Source organism: Phallusia mammillata, chromosome 5 (assembly GCF_965637545.1).
Source record: "Phallusia mammillata chromosome 5, kaPhaMamm4.hap1.1, whole genome shotgun sequence".
Lineage (NCBI taxonomy): Eukaryota > Metazoa > Chordata > Ascidiacea > Phlebobranchia > Ascidiidae > Phallusia > Phallusia mammillata.
This window is the reverse complement of record NC_137256.1, coordinates 19,425,647-19,449,473: the sequence shown is the minus strand read 5'-3', so window position 1 is coordinate 19,449,473 and position 23,827 is coordinate 19,425,647. Positions and strand designations below refer to the sequence as shown.

The 23,827-nt window shown below is 33.2% G+C and overlaps 1 protein-coding gene across 15 annotated transcripts in view; it reads right to left on the bottom strand.

Annotated features, from left to right (window-relative positions):
• The window catches only part of LOC145227899 (NACHT, LRR and PYD domains-containing protein 3-like), an 81,804-nt gene that overhangs the window by 472 nt on the left and 57,505 nt on the right, over positions 1 to 23,827 (bottom strand). For 6 of the 15 annotated variants that reach the window (XM_080092840.1, XM_080092844.1, XM_080092843.1 and 3 more), the window contains exons 3-21: positions 23,726 to 23,798; positions 23,346 to 23,521; positions 22,956 to 23,078; positions 20,703 to 20,897; positions 19,395 to 19,490; positions 19,029 to 19,106; positions 15,286 to 17,069; positions 14,625 to 14,777; positions 13,962 to 14,120; positions 12,194 to 12,355; positions 11,439 to 11,600; positions 10,811 to 10,972; positions 9,322 to 9,474; positions 2,104 to 2,271; positions 1,768 to 1,890; positions 1,606 to 1,703; positions 1,000 to 1,203; positions 624 to 877; positions 397 to 489 (exon numbers count right to left, since the gene is read on the bottom strand). In XM_080092840.1, the coding sequence (XP_079948966.1) occupies positions 397 to 489; positions 624 to 877; positions 1,000 to 1,203; positions 1,606 to 1,703; positions 1,768 to 1,890; positions 2,104 to 2,271; positions 9,322 to 9,474; positions 10,811 to 10,972; positions 11,439 to 11,600; positions 12,194 to 12,355; positions 13,962 to 14,120; positions 14,625 to 14,777; positions 15,286 to 17,069; positions 19,029 to 19,106; positions 19,395 to 19,490; positions 20,703 to 20,838 (3,985 nt within the window). In that variant the 5' untranslated portion in view covers positions 20,839 to 20,897; positions 22,956 to 23,078; positions 23,346 to 23,521; positions 23,726 to 23,798. The remainder of the gene's footprint in view (positions 1 to 396; positions 490 to 623; positions 878 to 999; positions 1,204 to 1,605; positions 1,704 to 1,767; positions 1,891 to 2,103; positions 2,272 to 9,321; positions 9,475 to 10,810; positions 10,973 to 11,438; positions 11,601 to 12,193; positions 12,356 to 13,961; positions 14,121 to 14,624; positions 14,778 to 15,285; positions 17,070 to 19,028; positions 19,107 to 19,394; positions 19,491 to 20,702; positions 20,898 to 22,955; positions 23,079 to 23,345; positions 23,522 to 23,725; positions 23,799 to 23,827) is intronic. The other 9 variants (XM_080092832.1, XM_080092835.1, XM_080092831.1 and 6 more) reach the window with 7 other exon arrangements.

Here is a 23,827-nt window from a genome sequence, read left to right as displayed (position 1 = left end):
TTTTCTTCCTGAGAGGTTTTACACATGAAGTTTAAAAAACTCTCAACAAATTAATTTGGTTATAGCCTTACAATTTTATTTATCACAGAACATTGTTAAAGTTACTGGTGCAACTGCAAAGTAAAACACAAATATTGACGACACATACTTCATCAATCTGCAAACTGTGTAAATTTCTTCCAATTTTAACATTGTTTAAAATTTGACTGAGCTTTTTATCAGCTACCTGGTTATTTGTAGAGGATATTACAAACAAGCTGACGAAATACCAAAGCACAATAAATCAGCCAACACAATATATTTCTGTTGTGTTTAAAAGTTTAAACACAAAATGTCAAGTCCTAACTTGTAAAAATGTCCTAACTTTTTTACAGCATACTGCTAATTTATACTTACCCTTTGTAGTGGTAATTTTCTCAACTCCAACATTTGATCCTGTTATATTGGAGTGGCTGACATTCACAATTTGCGCATGAACCAATGGTTGAACTACATAAAAATAATTAACTTTTTCAGACAGTTTATGTAGATTGACCATTAAAATGCCAGACCACTTGTTAAATTGTCTACCATCTTATTTTATTTTAAAATGTTTTAAACTTCACGTCAAAACAATAACTTACCAGCAGCAGGCACAGGTGGAAATGGATTTTTTGAAAATTCGCCTCTTGAGTCATTACCCAAAAGCATTTCACCATTGGATTCAATGACAATTTTAAACCTAATGCCATCATTAGACTCTTTTATTCGTCTTAAAGCCTGAGAACAACCACCACATGGATTTCCAAAAAAATCATTCAACTCCATTGTTTTTTTTTCACACTCAATCCATTCTGGATGTATTGATATGATAATTTTTGCTTTTTGGCACCTGTAACTAAAAACAAATAGTGACTGATTTAATAAAATGGTCCTCTGTTTGAGATTTGGTACAAAGTTTACATAAACAAACAAAACACATATTTGATTAGCACAGAACACTGATTTCAAACAAATTACCTGACTTTAAAAGACACGGAACAAAGGTTATGTTTTCTTTCACTCTGACATACAAGTTCATAGCCAGGGAACTCATCAAACACAGAAAAATACATTATTCGTAATTTAGGGTTTGCCATCTCTGATTTTTCTTCAAATTCACACTTCAATCTCTTATACTTGCTCCAAAAGTTTTTAATCCACTCAACTGGATTGACTTCAAACCTACAAAGCAACTGTATTAGCTATCAAAACTACATAATCTATTCTAAGGATTTACCATAGCATTATTGCAAGCAAAATTAATTTATTGTTCATAGATTATTTATGCATTATGGAGTAGAGAAAAAATAATAATTAACTTTAAAAGTTTTTGTCCACATTCTTTCTGCATCATTATTATTATTATGTTATACATTAGATAGATAGTCTAAAAGAAAATGTACAAAAATTAATTGGTAACTGTGTTTTGCATAATGTAGGCATTTGTATAAGCTTAAAGCACTTTTTCTTGACCATGGTTGGAACAAACCGGCAACAGACAGAAAAAAAAATGGAAAAAAAAAACAGTAAGTGTCCCGTTAAGGAAAGGGCCCTGATAATAATGCATTTAAACCATTATCTTGCCATGTGAAGTGAGTTGTATTGAACCGGTGTCTCATTTGGTTCAAATAAAAAGCTGTTTCAACACCCTTCCATTCCAAGCCATCATTACTTTCTTTTACCTGTTTTTTGAGTTAAAATAGTAAAAGTAATACCATTCAGAACAATGACACAGAAAATATTTACCACAATCATCTGTTGAACTTCAGAAACAAAACAAGTTGGTAAAGTTATGGAAACAGCTTTTTTAAACCTCAGATAGTTTGGTTCACATTTGAGCCTTGGAGTAAACTGGTTTTGTTCAGACCTCTTCAAAATGATTAAGAAATGTACACATAATTAGGTAGCTTACATAAGTGGTATACAATTGGTAGTACATGTTCCACTAGTAGTACCTTCTAGGTAGGGGCTCTTTAACCATGGTTTCTGGAAACCTTAGAGGCATTGTAAAATGCACACTCTTGGCTTTCACAGTCATAATATGCATTTTTGTCAGATAGTGTGTCGAAAAATATCACTTACTGTTTTGCTTTTAGAATCAACTTGCTTTCCATAGTAAGAAGTAAGTGTGATTGTTGTTGGCTGATCCAAAGCACCAGGTGGAATTTCAACAATACATCCACCAACTTGGAGTTTATCACCCTCACATCCCACAGTGAATTTGATGGTTTTGATAAATTCGTAAGTATCCTGGATCAAATATTAAAATATAAGGCAATGCTAAATAAACTGGGGTTGTTGAATTTTTAAACAAAAGGTTACAATGAAACATTTGTGTCAGATGACAGTGTTAAACAATAACACATTGTGTTCAAATTTCATTGCCAACATATTCCATACCAAAACATGGTTGGCTTGATAACATTCATTTTTACTGTCTGAAACATAGACTTAAATGTCAGTTTGTATTATTATTTGGCAGTAAATTAAGTACAGCTGTTAGTGCTTGTTTGTATTTTTTGTGACCATCCACTTATGTGAGCAGACCTACAGTCAGTTTATTGTTCTTTGCTTGAATACAATCAAAGTGTAAATAATACAAATACTGATTATGGAATCACTGTTCTAAATCACTACCAAAATATCCTAACTAAAAAGTCCAAACATTTTTGGTTAAGGTCAATGAGCACATCTACTCACTTTAGTTCCATATTTTTCAGATGACTTTCGTATAATTCCAATTTATATGTTCTATATCTTATGTAACAATTTAATACACAAATGGGTCCCCACACACATTTATATGCAAACTAGTAACAGTGGAAAAATGGTGCGAATATTTTTAGATTTTATAGGACAAATTAGCTAAAGTAATCAACTCATAAGGGTTTTTTTCTTACTTGTGTTGTGTTTGGGGCAGGGGTTTCAAAAGAAGTTTGCAGGGAGCATAAACACAAGCAACCAATCAGTGGTGTGTAGATTTTTACTGTGTCCAACAGTCTTAGGATTGTCAAATGCAATTGAAAAATATATCAATATTTATTTTAATAATTTAGTAATGGATATTGGGTCACAACATATCTATGTTTATGAGATATTGCTTATTGTACATGTCATAAGTGATTCTGTGTCAGAATCAACTGACACTAAATCGAAGGGTGGCAGCATTTAAAGCAACAAGCCACACAAGCATTTTACAAAATGTTGAAAGTTTATTAAAAGTTTAAATAGTTGGACTCATCCATTTTCCACCTTGTGAAAACAACGCGCAACTCCATGTTAAAAAAGCCCAATTGGGTGCGAAAAACGCAAACCTGTCCACAGACAGTGTTCAAAAAAGCCCTATTCGATGTTTGGTTGGATTTAATTTTTGCGCTGTATCACGTATAATAAGTGACGGTTGACAACAATGATTGTGCTACCAAGTCCCCCTTTTTCTGTGTGCGCACCGATCCCATTTTGCTTTTGGCAGTCTTTGTCTTTCGTGTGGCTTAGACGTAGTTTAGACCTTGCGTAGTCAACAAGCGTATGTAGCAGGTTGCTGTTTCCTTTTTGGTGTTGCTCATTTTGATTGGTTTTATTACTTGGTTTTGTTTTTACTTTTACACCCGTTGTTTGACAGATGACTGATGATGCCCTTACGGGTGAAATATATATCGTAAATAACATTTGTTGACTGATTCTGATTAGGAAGCGCTGTTGCTTCGTCAATTATTCTTAGGGATAATCAAAGTAGAATATCCAATCTTTTGGTTTTAAATACAGTCAGAATTGAATCTATTTTTGCTGTTTATATCGGGTAATTGGAACCGACATAAATGTGTGCTCTCATCGCTGGTAAAAAATTAAACATATGCATTATGTTTAATACATTGAAACATTGTCATTGTGCCCATCACAAAAGACGACAAAGAACTCGTCGGCATAAGTCAATAAGACATGTGATGTCTGTTATTACGCATCTAATCATGTGATTATGTTTATGTGATGCGCTTTGCAATGTCTCACAGCCTTTAATTGTTTTCTGACAATAACAAAAAACATAGGCAGCGATTGGAAGCATAGGATTGTCTGTTAATATTGCAAAAACAGTGAAAGAATTCCTAAACATTTGACATTCGGGTCAATTCTTAATTTCGGAAAAAATAAACATGTAGAAAGCTGCTCTACAAATTAGGGTTGCCATATTTTAAGAAACACGATCCCTGACAAAATTTATCTCGGTTGTGTCAACCCAGTTTTTCTCAAACATTTTCGTTATTTTTTCTAAACGGTCCCTTTGCCACTATTTCAAGGGTCGCGGTCTGTAAGCCTGAATGTGTATTTCAGAAAAACGAAGTTGATTGCAGGATTTTAGCTAGTTATGCAAAATTGCGCATAACAATGATCCAAATCTGACATCACAGACAGGACAAAAGCATTACAATTGTGCGCGAACAATTGCATTTTGTTGGTTGGCATGCAACAAAGCCTATTGTTTAGCAAAGGAGACGGTCGATTCTCATTTTCACTTTGATATAAACTTATTCAGTTGCACAAACTGACGCCAAATATAAATATAGAATTGCTTCCACCTTTTCGCGGTCCCTGCAAATTACGCTAACGGACCACGGATCCCAGTCAAAGAACCGCTGCGTTATAACCATTTTTGCGATCGAAACACTTCTATTCCGGAATAAATTTAGAACATACGGCACGAGAAAACGTTAGATGTGGTGCTCTGATCCTTGTCAATTACCTTTCTGTGTAGGCTTCCGTTTAGTTAAGTTTATTAGGCTAAGCTCACTACTCTTACTATCATTGAAACAATAATTAAGCACATATATATCAGGGGTCGACAACCTTCACCACTCTAAAAATCATTCGGACCAATTTCACACCAAAAAAAAACTAACAACGGGAACCACAAAGACCTTTTTAAATTTGAAATAAAATGCCACTGAAAAAAAAAACATTTATGTCTCACGACATTCGACCTTTCGCTGTTAGTTAGTTCCTTGCATATTAGGTACACAGTTAAAGCAAATGAAATTTCCCACGTTCCCATGTTCCCTTGTAGCATCGAATTAGCTATGTTTTATTGAGACGCGGATTTTTATTTGTGTATTTAACGCGTACTGTTGGACAATTAGTAACAAACAGGTATTGTTACGCACGCACACACACTGCAAAACCAAAACCCGCACGTCACCAGTTTACCTCTTTACGATTCATGGCATAGACGCGGTTGCAGCTAACTACTAGAAACTTTCTCCGTTGGTACATTAATTTCATAGTATATATTTTTTTCTTAAATTCCTGACTTTTAAGTACATTTTAACATTTCTCCCTGACGCAGATTTAAGCACTAAATTCCCTGACATGTCAGGGAAAATCCTGATGTATGGCAACCCTACTCTGCATAAGTTTAACTTTTGTATTTCAAAATTGCAGGTAGTTTAATTTGGATTTGAAAATTAATCATCAAATGTCACAACTTTGTTTGCTAGGGTGCCTGTTTGTGCAGATGTTTTAAGTTAACAAACATTGTATATTTGTACACTAGGAAGTCTATGTCAGTCCTCTACCACCAAGTCAAATTACCTCAGCATGCTCACAACATAGTTACTCCTACTGATGGCAATAAAAATCACTACAAAAATTGTTATAATTAATTTAAATTTTTCTATTGTGCTAAACGTTCTTTTTTAAATTTTCAATGAACAATATGTTTTATAATGTATTAAATGGTCTGCTTTCATTGCTGTCAAATTGATAATTCCACATACAAATACGACATAAGAATTGGATTCAATCTTGTAGATTCGAAACAATCATTCTAGAATACCCAGTTATTCTACTTTGAACATCCCTAACTGACACCAATTAATCCAATGTTGTTATCTTCTAGACTGAACATATTTATCTATAAAAGAACAACAGGTATAAAAGTGCCAGACATATTTTAAACATGCAACTTTTTGCATATATATAACTGTTTTCCTGTTAGTAAGTGTGATATTAAAGCATAAGGTGTTCTTACTTTGTAATACAAATTGCAAGAAAAAAAACATGAAATGTATGTTTCAAAATTTGAAAAAGTGATAATATCATTTGAATATGACCACAAAAACCTTTTAGTGATTGTTACACTGATGCTTTACTTTCTTTAGTTAAAATGTTTTACATTTTGGTGGCCAGCGGGGTAAATATTGGGGTTATCAAGTTAAGCAAAGCAGATGGAACATCTACATAACTATATCTACCATCTGTAAAAGTTTCATCCAAATCCACCAAAGATTTCATGCCAAAAGTGCATGGACAAACTTCGACAGAAAAAAAAAAAAAAAAAAAACAAGAAAAAACAGAGTGAAATCAAGATGCGTCCACTTCAGACCCATAATGAAACTGTTGAAAGAGCTGGTAGAACAAGGCAGGAAACTATGTTTCAAATACCTTGGCATGAATTACTGATTAATTTTCATTACAACTTATAACTATGCACTTTATTTGACCAGCAAAAAATGTGATAAAGCTATAATAATGTTTTTTTTAAACCAGCTGGGCAGCTTCTATTATTTTTTTCAAACCTAAATACATTATCAGAAAAACTGTTTGTTTCAGTTTCATTCCGCAAGCAAAAGCAAATGAGTAGTTTACAATGTGAAGGTCACAAACAGCTAAGTATGGACTCTGTTAAATGCGATAATGTAGTAAGTGTACATATCAAGGATACATGCATGCATTACGAAACCGAGTCTGAATATATGTACCAATATTAAGTGATATTGTTTGTTTTTTTAATTGGGGAAGACAATCACCCCTAGTCACGTTTTTAGTTCTTACAGATGGACAAGGCCAAAATGTTTCATTGATTTTTTATTACCAGAAAATGGAACAAAACTGGTAAAAGCAACTACTTCCTTTCTGTTAACTTTGTTCCCAATTAAATTTGTTTATTTGGTTTATTTATACTTGATTGATTTCAATGCTTGAGTGATTTTGTATATGTGGCAACTTGTTTGACTTCACCCCTCAGCATGTGTTTAGTTCATTAGTTGTTGTGTTGACTTATGTGACTAGAATTTTATGTGAAATACTTATGTATGTTTCATATTTATGTTTATTAATAACTTGTTTATGATTCTATTTGAATAAGATAATAAAATAATTTAACATTGGTAGCAAGAGAATGTCTAAAAAGGTGCCTCCAAAGTTTTGTAATGGCACTCCTTATTCATTTTGGAAGAATAAGGTGGAAATGTGGCAATTGGTCACGCCAGTTCCTAAAAAAGAACTATATGGAAGTATATGGAAATCAAGAAGTGTTTAATAAGTCGATTCATGTCAATGCTGACATACTGAAAAAAAATATAGAGTAAAATTTCTAGTCATATGTTTGAGTTGTATGCTCAACCACATAGTGTTGCAATCTTACCTCAACCATTTACATTTCCAAGTGCAAGAAACTTAGGCCATAATCCCTACACATTGGAATCATGTTGGGTAATTTCAGCCTCTTATACACACAGTATTATTATGTTAAACTAGAAGAGTGGCTTTCTGATATACTTCCATTTTATATATTCTATACGATATTTACCAATTTACTATACACATCATTTGATCTACACATATGATTGTTTTTGTAAACAAAAACTAATGGGTCCCCACACGCATGTTTGTGCGGATTTACGGTAAACAAATGTTGCGGTGATTTTTACATTCTTAAGGACAAATTTTTAGAAAGCATTAACCCAACAATAAAAAAAATTGTTCGTATTCTTTTTGCACTATTCATGTAATTACAAAAACATTAAAAAAACGTAACAAAGACTTAAATCTAATCTCTTGCTTTAACCCAGATATAGTCCTCCAAGGTCGGGCAATTTTTTTTAGAAAGCTGTAACAGTTGTGTTACAGACACTTCAAATTAAAAAGCAATTTGCTACAAGTGTATACATAACAAATTGTTTTTCATTTAACTTTGTTTCGCAAAATGAGTACCATTGACCTGTAGTAACCTCTCAGGGTGCACACGCCAAACGACTGTTTGACCTTTTGACACCGTTTTCAATAGCACGCCGTCATTCGTGTGCAACAATACTGTTAAGCCTAATTTATACATGCCTTGAGTATTGACTCCTAAATTGATTGTTAAAAAAACGCTACGTTATGAAGAAAGTTCTGAGCTGTGTTTGTAATACCGACTAGTTGACCTTAAGTAACCCGTGATCATGCGGCGGCCAACCTGACAGCGAGCATTTAAAAAAACATTTATTTGGCAAAAAAGTCAAGTTAATTTTTTCATCTTAACTTTTATTAACAAAGTTTTTCTTGACATATACAAAACCGAAGCACGGTTATTAGGCTTAAATCACGTCATAGGTGTAAAACCTTCGCCAAAACTAAAAATGTGAGTGATAACTTAATAAAACGACATAGCATTGCTGTGCAAAACAGCTGATTTCTAATCACTGAAACGATGTCTCGTAAAACGTCTGTCCGACGTCAAGCTGAGCCCTCCCGCTATCGTAAACCAGTGAGTTACTCTCTTGGTACTTCTGCCTACAGTGTCTTTCTTGACCAAACGAGCGTTAGACACATTTACGTTTCGGGGGCCTGCGGGTGAATCTCTGGGTCATACGGGGTCAAAATTCACATGGACCATCTTTAGACCAATATCTGTAATGTGTATAAAATTGAAAAAGCTTGAAGCATTCTTTCGTGACCAAAACGTGGGAACAAATCCTCGCTAAAAATTTCACGTTTTGGGGTGCTGTGGGTGAACCGAGGGATCAAACGGGGTCAAAATTCACATGGACCATCTTTAGACCAATATCTGTAATGTGTGTAAATTTGAAAAAGTTTGAACCATTCTTTCTTGACCAAAACGTGGGAACAAATCCGCGCTAAAAATTTCACGTTTTGGGGGGCTGTGGGTGAACCGAGGGTTCAAACGGGGTCAAAATTCACATGGACCATCTTTAGACCAATATCTGTAATGTGTGTAAATTTGAAAAAGTTTGAAGCATTCTTTCGTGACCAAAACGTGGGAACAAATCCGCGTTAGACGGAAAAAAAGAAAAAAAGAAATAAAGAAAAAAAGAAAAAAAGAAAAAAGAAAAAAAAAATACGGACAAAAACAATATGTGTCCCCTTCAGGGAAGGGGACCCATAAAAATGTTCAATTAGGAAAGGTTTGCTGGATAAACTATCATTTCATGACTGGTTTATTCACCTGGTTAACATGTTCCCAGTGTATGATATTATTGGCAAAGAAATTACAATTTTATTAGAAAACTGACATGCTCTACTCACCCATTTAGGGTTGGCTTCCAATAAAGCTTCTGAACCAACTGAAGTGATGTCACACCTTTTAACCCGAAGAACTTCGACTTTGTTCAAACATTCTGTTAGAGTAATTGCCCCTTCATCACCAAACTTGTTGTCTGACAGGTCCAAAAATATCATCTGCAAATCACATTTTAGGTAAATTACACAATGTATGTATAAATGTGACTAATATAATGCTTTGGTTGTGGTTTGTTGTACACAACTATTGTTTACAATGGTTGATTCTGTTCAGCCTAGAGTTTATACACTGGGTTTTGGATTATATTGAAGTAGAGAACAGTAATCACCTGAAAACTGCTACGGTAGGTTGATTTCAGTTCAAACTAGACTTTATTTTTTACAATATAAATTACAAATTATACCTGTACCTAAAAAACAGGAGATTTGCAAGTTAAACAACAAATTTAGATGACATGTTGTAATATTAGTGACATGGCATGCACCTAAAATGAACTTAGATTGACCTCCTTGTAAATAGGATCACTATACGCACTAGGCAAAAATGTAAGTACAGTATACACAAAATATTGGATATGTGCTAGAAAACAAGCACGATTAAAAATAAACGGGGAAAAAGGTAGTGTAAAGCTATCAAGGGTGCACTGGCTGAACAGTAAAAGCTATGTTAAAGACATTCTATTGCTGTTTCTATTAGTGATGTACCGAATCGGCTAAATTTCGATTCGGCCGAAACCGAATATTCGGCGGTTTTGCCGAATAAATTCGGCCGAATCAACCGAATCATTTATGACGTCACGCGAAGTCGTACACTACGCGGTTGACATCATAAATTGTTTATCTACAAGGCAACTAGCACAGAATAGTTTAGTTTCGTCCTCATTTCAGTTTTGTGGGGTTTATAATTGCTTCGAGCATGATTGTCAATCTGCCAATGAATTACATTTTTTTTTGACTACAGTGAGAAAAACAATAATGTGTTGGAAAAGATAAAAAATGACGCGATTTTCATTATGTTTGGGCTTTTGAAAGATTATGTCGTACCTTAATAAGCAAAAAAGACGCACTTAACGCTTTGAATTTGTGTTCGGAAAAGATTTGGTTTCGGTCGAATCGCAACAAATTATTCGGCCGAAAACGAATCTTTGCAAAAATAACCGATTTGGCCGAATAAATTCGGCAAACCGAATATTCGGTACATCTCTAGTTTCTATGTCTATACTTTGTACATCCATATTGCACTGTTGTTGCAGTGGTGGGAAGTTTTTCAACATAATATATTTGCTCTGTCACATTGGAGATAAATTATGAATCAAGTGTATGTTAGTCTTAGCTGTAACTATTTAATATTTAACACTGAATGCTGTATTAGATTGTGAAAACACCATTTTAATGAACAGTTTTTAGTTTTACAACTTACATTCATGCACTAAGGTTATGTAACAAACATGTGTTTACTTTTATATTAATCTTACACAAACACAAATCTACATACTGGTTCATCCCGCGATTTTGTTTCATTGGTCACAATCTTCACATCATCAGCATTCATTCCACAGTCTCCAAGAACAAGTCCTTCTGTTTTATGAACACATTTGGCAAGGATTGGAAAAAATTCTGAGCCAAGTTTATTGCCAAAAATACTCAACAACTTCATCTGTAAATACCAATTTTTACACATTTTTAAAAAACTGAACCAAAAATATGTCCTATTTAATGGTTCAACCTCAAATAACTTTCTTGTTCTTACAACAACAGGACCTATTTTTAAACAAATAGAAATACTTAGGTGGGCAGAAAAAACTATTTACACATTTTGGTAACAATATGAATATGTTGCACCCATTTTTTACATGTGGAAAGACAATTTGGTGAAAAGCTTGAAATGCATTTCATTAATTTAATCCCAACATAAAAACCTACATTTAAACTGACATTTTTTATTAATAAATTTAAGCTGTTTCCAAATATGACACAACTGAAAACAGAAAAAAATCAGGAAATAATTTGCATGAATTTGAATATGACATCAATTTAAGTAAATGTTGCTGCATTGTCAGGTGGGTTGGGACTTAAAGTTACTAAATATTTAAATTGTTTTAATGAATTGATCTTTCACTCACTTGGTGGTCCAGCTTCAAAATAGCAAGTAACAATGGTTTCAAGCAAGTACCAGTCAAATTGCAATTATCCAACCACAGTTGACGAATGTTGTGGACACAAGTTGACACTTCACTGACACCAATCAATCCAATGTTGTTATTTGATAGATTGAATACATTCATCTATAAAAGAACAATCAGGCATGTAAGTGCCAGAAAGATTTTAAACATGCAATCAGCTTTTTGCAGTTATATAACTGTTTTCCTGTTAGTTAGTTTGATATTAAAGCAAGAAGGCAATCCTTACTTGGTAATACAAACTGCAAAAAACATGAAATGTATGTTAGAAATTTTAAACATGCAGTAAATCTTTTATGATGAAGGCATTTGAATATACAAAAACTACAAAACCTTTTAGTGTTTGTTACATTAATGCTTTACTGACGATTAATTTTTAAATAAAATGATACATTGCAAAAGTCTCATATAGTTGTTGTGCAGGTTACACAATGCTGGACATGATCAAGCAAACAATTTAAGCATTTCTTAACTGAATATGTCAGTTAAATTTGATTTTTTCTCCAACTACATTGTGCTGTAGGTGTTAATCAAAACACCTCCATACAGAGCACTCTTAGCACAGTCAGTTTTGTAGTTTTTATAAACAGGGCCAAAATGTTTCATTTATTTCTTATTGCCAGGAACTGGAACAAGACTGGTAAAAGCTACTATTTACTTCTTATTGATTCAAAAACCCTTTTATTTCATATACTTACTGCTTTCTGTCGTTTAAGAATTTCAAGGCAAATTTGTTTTAGACTGTCACCACTGACTGAACAGTCTTCCAACAATAACCCATCAAGTTGATGAACACTTGGTGCCAAACTTTCCAGAGTATTTTGTGACAGCACATTCCCACTCAAGTTAAGCAAATCCATCTATAAAACAGTTGTTATGTAGCATTTAAATTATTGACTGGAACACATTAAACTAGTTGTGAAACCTATCTGCAAATGTATTTCTACTGCATATGCACAAGAGATTTGTAAAATGTCCTCCATGCAATTTGTGGCAAGTGGGCAAATACATTTGTTACTGATAATAAACAATATAATTTGTTTTAGAACACTGATGCAAAGAATATCACAAAGCTGTAAGAGTCAAAAAGTATTTGTATGTTTTAGAAATGGTCCATAGTGGAAATTCTACTTTCTTATGTTATATAATGTATTTTTGTGCACATATTTAATCTGTTGCAAGAGCTATAAAAACTAAGCAAATAACCTGACATAGTTAATTTTTATTTTAACATTTAACTACGCACTTATTTGACTCGCAAGTTACAAAGTATGCAGGAATATACACATAATAAATACTGAATACACCAGTAATGAAAGAATATGAAAAAAATGTGATAAAGCTGAATAATGGTTTGTTTAAACTAGCAGGACAGCTTTAATATTTTTTTAACCCCAACACATTATTAGAATTTTTTTTTGCTTCGGTGTCATTTGGCAAGCATGAGCAAATAAGAAATTTTGCAATTTAAATGTCACAAACCATATGGACACTGTTAAATGTGATACAATGGTACGTGTACATATCAAGCATGCATGAATGCATTATAAAACAGAGGCTGAATATAGGCCCCAATAATCAGTGGTATTGTGTTTTTTTTAATTAGGAAAGGAAACCCCCCTAATATGAAAGCATATTTCTAACATTATATTTTAGTTAAAGCAACTTTTTGTTTTATTGGTTTTCCTAGTAATGGCATGAGGCCATGTTTTAGGTACATTGTCCTACAGTACTCTCAAGTTTCAAGCCTTGGAACTAGCTTTAAGTGATGAAATAGTTATGGTTTAGTAGAAATAAGTTGTTTATCACCCCTCTTGTCTGCCAATAATAAGCATCAGTCTTAAAAGAATTATTATCAATCATCCCAAATATACATTGAATGTGGTAAAGTGGTGGTGTCTTGGATACTATGGACATTACGATGCGTAAGATAAACTTGATTGTTTCATTTTTATCCTCGGTGGGCGGGCAACGCCTGAATGCATTATGCTCACAATGAGTCCGCTGTCGAGCTGCCTGTTTTATTGCAAGTCTGATGATCATTTTTTTTTATTTTTAGGCAGTTGGTGACTTCAATTTAGTTCAACCCATTGGAAACCACTGGGTTGGAGCAATGCCACTGAAGTTTCTTGCTCAGGGAAACACAAGCGACCGAGATGGGATTATAACCAATGACCTTGTGATCACAAGGCGGTTGCGCTAACCACTTGGCCAACTTGGCGGATAAAAGTAAAAAGGAGAGAACTGAAGAAAAATACCAAGGGATCAAATTTCTTAGTCATATTGTCAATAAAATGGGCAGTCTAACTTAAAATGGTGTGATAACAAATCACTAATACAAGATTTTAGAATATTATTAACTGTTTTAATTTCCATACTATGTAGCTGGGTTATTGCACAAATGTACACTTACAAACAAGTTCTAAAATGCATCTGCTATAATATTGTTTTGAAACAATAACTCACATTTGTATTTCTCTCTCTTATAGCTCTACTTAAACATGCAAAATCATCATCATTTAGATTGCAACTACAAAGCCATAACATTGGAATTGTGTGGATGCATGTGTCCATGAGCTTTCCAACACCATTGAGATCATTCCAAGACAAATTAAGAAAAGATAACTGCAAAACAAATATTTTGTAAAAGTAATCACAAATTTGTAACTATCTTGCATTTTAACTATATATTTACTATAACTGTAACTATCTATAAACTAAAGGTTTGTAAAGCTATATTTTTTGGTTTGTAAACAGGATTATTAGCATTAGGACAAAATTGCACTAAACTCTTGTTTCTCTACAATACAATACAACACACATTGTTTGACAAAATATTATACTTGCTGATTTTTAAGAAGCACTGTACTACTGTAATAATAAAAAGGAAAGTTTTTGATTTCATTCCATAACTCTTGACAAATCATATATATATCATTAAATTTTGTTGATATTTTGTTCCAGATATTTTATTATCTAGATCTGGAGTCTTGAAACAAACATACCATCATAAACCTGTCAAATTTGCAAATGTAAATAATTAATAATGACTAAACTGTAAAAATAGTTTGTACATTGTATACAGGTAAAGTTAAATCTTCCATGATATGAATATACCAATTTGCATACATTGATTTTATGTTGTGTAATAAAATCACCCAATATTTCCACATATGTAATTGGAATATTACAATCAAACAGTGTGAGTTCGATGATGTCAGGAAACAACTCCAAAATAACATCACAAAGCATGTCCATGTCCCTCACATGTAACTTTCTAATCTGTCAACACAACAAAGTAACTCTCTTTGAATAAAACAATATAATTTTATAAGCCTCCAGTTAAGCTACAATTCACAAAACATAGAAATCATTATTGCCTTGTAAACTTTTCTAGTTAATTTAAATTTTACATCCTTACAACTTTTTGCACAAAAAAATTGTCTGAACATGGCACACAATAGATATTCATTCTCAAAAAGCAAACACTAAAATAAAAAACCAACATTACAGACAATTTACATCCCTACTTGCAAGGTAGTACAACTGTGTTTTGTTAATGCACTTTATTTAAAAAAAAGTTAACTTTGTGTCAAAAATGTTCTAAGGTTTTTTTTAAACTAAACCCTGTCCTGTATATGCAAAATACACAAGATTGGCTTGGGATTCGTGATTCCTATGAAATTCACAGTTTTAAGCAATAAACCAGACTGATCTGCATCAGCAAATATATAATTCCCATACAAATACACTATTTCTGTTATTTATCACAATAGTTTTCTATACTTACTTTGTGTTTTGATTGTTGAACTGTGTTTAGCAGTGTTTGTAGCCCTGCACCAACAAAAGTTGTTGGTTTACGCCAAGATCCAACATTAAGGATGTGTGGCTCTTCTGCAGCTAGTAAGACATGACAGAAACAAACAATCTCGTGTGGAAGAATATCTCCTGATAGTAACAATGGACTTGGTAGGAAATTGGAAACAGCTTTAGTTAAATCATCATCTTGGGCCTCATATGCCCAACTGCATATGTTGAAAAGAGTGAAATCATTTTCACATGAGTTAAATTCTTCAGCAGTTATCATAGATTTTACATCATGAAAAAATTTTGCTGGAGAAACCGGAAAATCAGCGGGTAAATTTTCCAGCATATCCGGAAGAAATCTAAGAAGTTTGGTCTTCAAAAGTTTTTCTTTATCTCTGACATCATGAGCATCAGTAAATATGGGTTTAAGCTTTGCCTGTGTTTGCTGGTGACAAAAACCAAACAGAAATCGGGTGACAACCTCCCAATGACCTTCTTTAAGCAGGTCTTCAACTTTGGCAGAGAATTCTTCATTAGAGGCAAACACCATGAGATAAAGTGCAGCTAAAAACTCCTGCCATGTGGCATGAATAAAGAAAAACATTTCTTCCCCATCAAGAATCATTAAACCTGGTTCTTTTGAACTTTCTGTATGAACACTCATAAACGGTTCAATGGAATTTCCCATCAGGCCATATTTCTTCAGATTATTGGTGGTAAACTGAAATTGACGATTTTGTATTCCATCAAAAGCCAGTTTTGCTAGTTTTGGAATGAATTGAACATCTGTTTTAAATTTCGGGTTTCTCTGCCAATGCTCAAACTGATTCAGAAAAATCTCACAGATTGACCTTATTGATTTGCCTGATTCCAGGTTTTCAAAAAAGTTTTTGACAATCATTTTTCCAAACATGGGAATAAAACACAGGGCAGATATGTTGGGTTGTTTTTCCAGTTCTTCCTGGAGAATGACTTGTTGCTCCTCAGTTTCACACACTTCTTTGCAGAGAAGAATTTGAGATTCTGGACTTAGACCTAAAACATGTGCCATAAACAAAGGCTTACATTCTGGGTCAAAGTGTTGAAATGCAAATGGCCGTGAAGCAACTAGCTTTCTAGCATTGGGAAGTAGACGGCCATTTAAGAGATTCATCAGGATGTTGTAAGCACTTTCGTTTTCATCATACAATTTTACAGTAGATGGATATTCAGAAAAGTTTCCTTCATGCTTGGCCTCATCAAGACCATCAATGACAATCAGTGTGTCTGAAGATTGCTTAATTTTCTCCAGTATTAACTTATCAGAATCGGGAGTGTGTTTATATTCATAGCCATCAGTGGATTCCAGAAGAAACTTTAGGACATTGTATTTTTTCATTTTAAAGTTAAGATCTCTGCTTGAAATGTAGAACACAAATGATTCAGGGTGAGTCTCCATCCACTTTTTAGCAACTGATTTGCAAAAAGTGGTTTTGCCTACACCAGCTATTCCAGTGACACCAGCAATGTTGTGTCGTGGTTTGATAATTGTTTCATGTGATAATTTTGCTTTCTCTGCACAAGTGCGTGCAGCCTCATCAAACAAATTTTCAGCAGTTATTTCGTTTTTGTCAGTTTGTTTTCTAAAAGACCAGCTGCTGGCATTTCCAAACTTTTCGGGTTTCACATTTTCTTGTTTTGTAACTTGCAAAGGAAATGTGGTTTGTCGGCCAATTTTTGCTGTGATGGAATTCTGCAATGCATGCTTGAGTCCACTCATTTCCATTTCTGAAATGTTTTTAAACATATCTGGTTAGATATGCTTCTTTTCAGAATTTTAGGTCTGTTTTGTTTTTAGTTTTTTTCAACTGTTGTGCTGTTGTGTGTTGGTGATATGCAAGAGCATATCTGGAAATTTTTAATGGGGAGAGTTTAACATTCAAATTTGTGAATTTTTCTATTGACGCTCTATGACATTTTTTTATTGTTTATTGGGAAACCTCTCATTAAAACCTGCTTGACTGTGCCTGCTCATGAGTAATATACATGCAAGTGTTTGTTTTGTGGAAATCTATAGACTGCAAATGCTATGGGATATGTATCACCACGTGTTTGTTGTGTAATTGCCAGTATGTTGGACAAACAAAAAACGAATTTTGTACATACAGCTGGGATCACCGTACTAACTGGAACACTTCAAACCAACAAACAATTTTTTGCAATTACTGATAACTTGCTATGTCAACATTTCCCCTTAAAGCATTCCGCCATTTAAGAAAAAAAAACAGAATGCTTTAAGGTGACCTTCATCAAAAGTCCCAACATGGATCTATCAAGCGAAAGCAATATGGCTCAAGTCAACTGGTGCTTCTATTAACATCCTGAAAGTTTTTGTGTTATTGCCCCAAAACCCGCTATTGTATGACTTTTGTGTTACAGTTCTTGCCCCATACCCGCAAATGTACCACTAGTTGCAAACGTTGCACTAATGGTTGCTCAGTTTTTTTGTTTTTTTTTGTTACGTATTTTACTTTGCCCGGTGTTTCATCTATTTTGTCTGCGCCTTTGTGCCCAAAGCTTTGACATGTGCATTTGACAAAGACAAGTTGTGATTTGCTATAACTGTTACTTGTTACTAGTATGAAAGCAGCAATGATAGCAACGTCTCCAGTGTTTTGTTTATAGTTCAGTGTTTTCATGTCACTTTGTTTTCTTGTGTTTTATACTTTAATTCCTTTTTATCTATGTTTTATCCTGTGGCAATATATATATATATATATATATTCCAAGATATTCTTTGCAGATTTCGTTGGAAAATACTTTCCATTCTTAGCAACTAGAAGTTATAAATTTCTGTAAAACACTTTGCTATAATCCAACCAACAAAATATAAAGTTCTCAAGGTCATGTGCTGAAAAGTTTCATGTTTTCGAAGAATGTTGTTGAACAGGTGGGTCAACCTTGAGATAAATATGATATGTGTTAATTTGAAAAAACTTTAAAGGACTCTTTTGACAAAATGGCTGGAACAAACCAGCATTAGCCAGAAAACAGTGTTTTCTAACATGTTTTTGCCCACATTAATGTCAAACCCCTAAACTGTGGTTTGATAAAATGAAAAATAATAGGTATTTTTAAAATTTTCTTTGTTTGCAGTGTTTTGTTTTCTTAAAATCTCCCAAGCTTCTATCACATAACTTTTTGATAGTTTGTCTTGTGCATGTGCTGCTGCCATTGTCTTTTTTCACATTTTTGCAAGGGTATAAGGAGATTAAAACAGGCTTTTGTCATGCAAAGAAGTAAGCTGCACTGACAAATGCATACATTTTCTTAATCTTTTTCTGTTTTTGTTTTAGTTTCACTTTTATTTGTTTGTTTGTGTTTGTTTTTGTTGCTATTTTAAATGATTTGAATTTTTGTTCTCTTTTACTGCAAATGATTCGTTCATTATTCAATAATGTTTTAACCCAAAAATGGTATTTCGTGTATGTGTGCGCTCTTTTGAAATAAGCTCAACTTAAAATGTCAGATTTAAATTAATTTAGCGTATATTTAAGCTTGCGTTTTCAGCACTTCAGTAGTAACATAAAAAGCTTATCGAATTCATAGGGGTAAAAACAGTAATAACTTTTTTTGTTTAACTGGATTAACATCTGTGCATTATTGGGTAATTATTCATACTTTTTCATTTGCTCTTATTGATGCAATCTGTACCAATTATTATTAATGAATAAGGAAAGGTACAACCTTGTTGGGATAAGATTTCTTCATCATCTGATTCTGAAGAAATGTAAGAATCTGATGCCTCACTGCTGGTATCAGTATCTGTTAAGCATCAAAAAATTTCTTTATTGGTTAGTTATAAAAGAATTTAAAGTGAATGAAAAAAGAAAATATTTCTTTTAACACAACTAATTGATTTTGGGCAAATTGTAATTACTATATTACTAGTTTCTAATTAAACCAATTTGCTTTACCTGTAAAAGTAACAGCAAAAATGTTCCTAATTTTTCAACTAAAGTTTCTAATGTACTTCAAAAATTTTATGCTACATTTGTGCAAGTTTCATTTTGCAATTATAAAATATCTTGGTTTTTGAATTAGGCTAAATACCTTGAGACGAAGATCCTAATTTTGATTTGGGGTTGTAAATCTCAGGAGCAACCAAATCAAGTTTTTTTAGCTCGATTGCTATTTTTTTCAATTTAGCTGAAGAAAAAAAAAAAAGAATTCTTGTAAAATATGGTATTTACATCATTTGTTGAACATAACATGTAAAATTTATTAGAGAACAAATATATGTAAGTAGAAAATATTCGTTTTTTGGGTTTATGCTGAGCAACATACAAAAGCCAGTGGTTCCCAACAAGTCTGTGAACAGAAACAGCTTGCACATTACAATAACTACAGTATTTAATAACGGCATACACAGCTTTTAGCTAAATAGTGTACTTGCACCAAGTAAACTGGACCAGGCTGGTGCTAAGAGGATGGAAGGCCACATTAGGGTTCGCTAAGTACTTGGCGGGCTGCATGGTTATATAGTCACAAAGCATGAAAAAGCCCTTCCGCAATCCACTCAAATAATGTAAGCAGAGAGTTTTTGCAGGCCACACATGACTACCAGCTAGCCATATGCGAAATTTGTAACTCGCCAAAGGCACAGTTTATGCTCTTTATAGTAACCACCTTAGGTGCATTCATGACATTGTGCAACTTAACAGGTGGATTGACATTTTAGAATGAGATCAGTCCTACAAGTTGTTGTCCGTTTTTTTTAGACCAGAGATTTTAAATACGTAACAGTCACGCTTATCTTGCAGATGCAATTTTACTCAGTAATCTTGGCAATGAACTGTAGAAAGTGTCAAAGTTGGTTTTGGTCTGGTACTTTTGGGTTTGGGCCTTCTTACACTTTTGGACAAAGCGCTTTGCCTTTCAAAATGTCGTTTTGAATCAGAAAGTGAAATAGGCCAAGAAACAACTACTGGCCTTTGACATGTAATTCCAGTATTCACATGCAGCCTAGCACATGCAAATGGGAAACTTTCCAAAGCGGAACTAATGACATCATAAAGTTTCATTAGGGAAATTCCCTTTTAATTTTTTTTACAATTTCTGGATAAGTCCCTTGGTATAACAAATTTTAACACATTTTTGCAATGTGATTATGCTGACCTGTATTAAAAGTTACAAAATTCTGCAAAATACTTGCAAAGCATCAAGCAACAATGTATGAAACTCCTGGATCGTGTACTTTATCTAGCATAACTGGTTTCAAACTTAAAATTTAGAAGGATCAACTATGCTTTACCACCAAAGCATGGGTGAATTATAATCAGTTTCATGTAAAAAAAACATCTCTACATTATATGAAAAACACAATGTGTCAGGACTTATATTATACAACATAGTACTTACTTAAACTGTTTGCTCTCACCCAAGTTGACAAAATTTGATATCTTTGCTCAAGTGAGTTTCCCTTATAGTCAGATTCAATTTGTGACAACTGGGAGTCTGTAAGTTCAAACTTCATTCGACCAATGTCATGTTTCATAAAGTTATTGTCTGCATAGTGACAGACGAAATCGTACAAAAACCAAGCTCGATTGCGATCTAAAAAAGTAAACTAAAATTACATTTCGAGTGAGTAAGTAAAAAATAAAACAAAACTTTTAAACAGCACAATGACACTAAAATATTGCAATAATGGTTGATATATGTTAAATATGGTGTATCAACATGACTATTACAATGAGGTTGAAAATCACATTGCTAATAAGGATGCTGACTCTGGGCGAAAAATACTGAGAACAACTTTTTAATGTACCCAAGTTTGAAAAAAAGCTTTACACCCCAGTTGAAAAAAATTATACGGACACAAGGTATTGTACTGTAGAGTCTAATTCCAAAAGTTTTGGCTCAAACTCTAAATAAAACTTGTAAAAAAGGGTCTGATTTGACTTAAAACAATACTTTTCCAAAATATTTGAATTCATCCCTGCAAACTTGACAATAATCACAGGAATTTGTGATTTTTCTCACATAGAAAACAATGCAGGTCTGTTCTAATCGAGAAAACTGGTTAATGGGGATGTTTTCGCTTATCCCAAATTGGAAAAAAACAGTTTAACGAGATTTTATCCAACAACTAGTTTGATGAAATAAATCATTGACTTTTATGAAAGTCATACAATCTAATGTTTCTTTTAATACTGATGGTTTACAATTATCATACTCTATCTCCTTATATCTCTCCTTGTAAACAACTGGTTTTTAGCATGATTTGCTTATTTAATCTCGCCTCATTGCTACATGGGTCATAGAATCTCTTTTAAGACAACCCTCTCTATCAAATATTAAATGTAACAGGGCAAAGTGTTTCCTTGAAGACAGTGTCACAAATATATCTGCAGTACTTGTGCTGCAGAGTGTGTAGTGCTTTAATAAATACACTTGACTGATTAAATCGTACCCACTGTACACATTAACAAGTACCAATAAACTTTTTTGTTCTATACTAGAAAAGGTGGTGTGTGATGCATTTAGCATGCAACTCCACATTGTAAACCCTTCATTATAACTTACAGTAACAATTTGTTAAAGTAAACAGAAGGGATGTTTAAAGTAGAATAACTGTTTCAAAACCAGAGTATCAAATCCAGTTCTTATATCATTTTCGACTGTGAAATCAATAAGTTTGACAATAATGAAAGCAAACCAGTTTAATACCCTAAATACACTAAAACACACTTTAAACAAAATCTAAAAAAAGAAACAACCAAAACAAAAAAGTTACATGCGGCTTAATGTGGCCCTCCAAGGGTTTTTGTGTGACCAGTAAAGTAACGTTAGAAGTTATATGTTTTACTCAGGTAGAAGACCCTGTCATACTGGTGAGTTCACCTGATATTAAGCAAAAGGGGTCACTACAATACAGTCATTCTCAATTTGTGGTATATGCAACATTTAAATAAAGATGATCAAAATAATCCATCTTTAGAATCAGCAATTGCAATTGTTGTGTATGCCATTGTTTTTACACAAAGCAATGAAGCCCAGTTGATTCTTTCACACTGCTACACTGTATATATTTTTGTTATTTATTACAGCATATATTGTTTTTTAATGTATTTAATGGCATTATTGAATGTTTTACATTTATTCAGGCAGTTTTGTTGTTGTCATATTACTCTGTAACAAATGTTTCTAAAGCGCATCTGCAGCCCCTGACTTCATTAAAAGTTTGTATTTGGCCCTCAAAGTTGTTTGAGTTTGACACCCCTGATCTAAAGGATTCAATATCCTACTTTGAACATGCTTCATAAACAGCATTACATACAAATAAAATTAGACTCAACTGATAGCAGTGTGTTTTTGTATGTTTACACATTCTCGTAGTGTACATAGTTTTCTTACTCTTTTTGCTTACAATCCGTATTGGCTCTCTTTACACAGGTCTGATTACCAATTGAGAAATTCTGAACTTCATAAAAAGAGATGGTGCTATTACTTAAAAAGATGCAACTGTATGTATGTGACAATTTGTACTGTTAAGAAATTGAATACTCAGGAGGAACATGTATATATTCAACACAAAATGCATCGCAAATTGCAATCGCAAACACCTCGTTACATTCACTTTGTAGTTAAATTAAAAACTGTAAAACTTACTTCTAATAATATTCTTGTTTGCTTGATTGTAAACCAAAATTTCATCAATCTCTTCATTTCTTTTTTGTCTGTTTACTTCATTTTGTACAAGTATTTCTACACCCACACTGAGTTCACTATGCACTATTTGCACAAAAACAGTTTAAAAAAAAGAAACTTTTGTTTAATTATGTTTATAGGGTTAGTGAGTGATGATAATGCTATGAGGTAAACTACATGCAAAACTACAATACAAAAAATAGAAATAGGCACTCTTGAGCAGGGTGACAAAAAATTATTACAGAACTTGGCATGAGCCACATATCTTGTTTATGGCATAAACTAAACCATTAGTAAACTGCAAACATTTGTTGGTAAATCATGTACAAACAAAAATACATAAAAAATTACCTTTTAACTTGACCCAATATGGAGTCAAAGAACCTTTTTTATTGACATATCTTTCAACATTTTTGTCAGAAAATCCAAGTTTTCTCAAATACTCTGGTCAATTGTTTGGTAGTATGTTGACTTTTGCCAATGATTTAGCAGCATCCTCAGCCTCTTTTGGGGAAACTTTTCTTGACCTGATAAGTAAACAAAATAAATATCAACATATTTTCTGAGTGTAATTTTAAAATTAATCCGAAATTATTCATTAATTTGTTTCTTATTCACATACTTTTTTGTAACTAAAACGATTAGGCATTACCAGTTCGGAAAAGTAGTGAAACAGTAGCAAAGTAAATTGTTACTAATACAATAGGTCAACAAATTGCAGTTCTTTTTACCTTTTGGGCATAACTTTACTTGAGTTGGGGACTGGATTCCTATAAATGGTTGGGTAAAATGATATCGATTGCCCTGCAATAAAACATTAAAACTATATTATT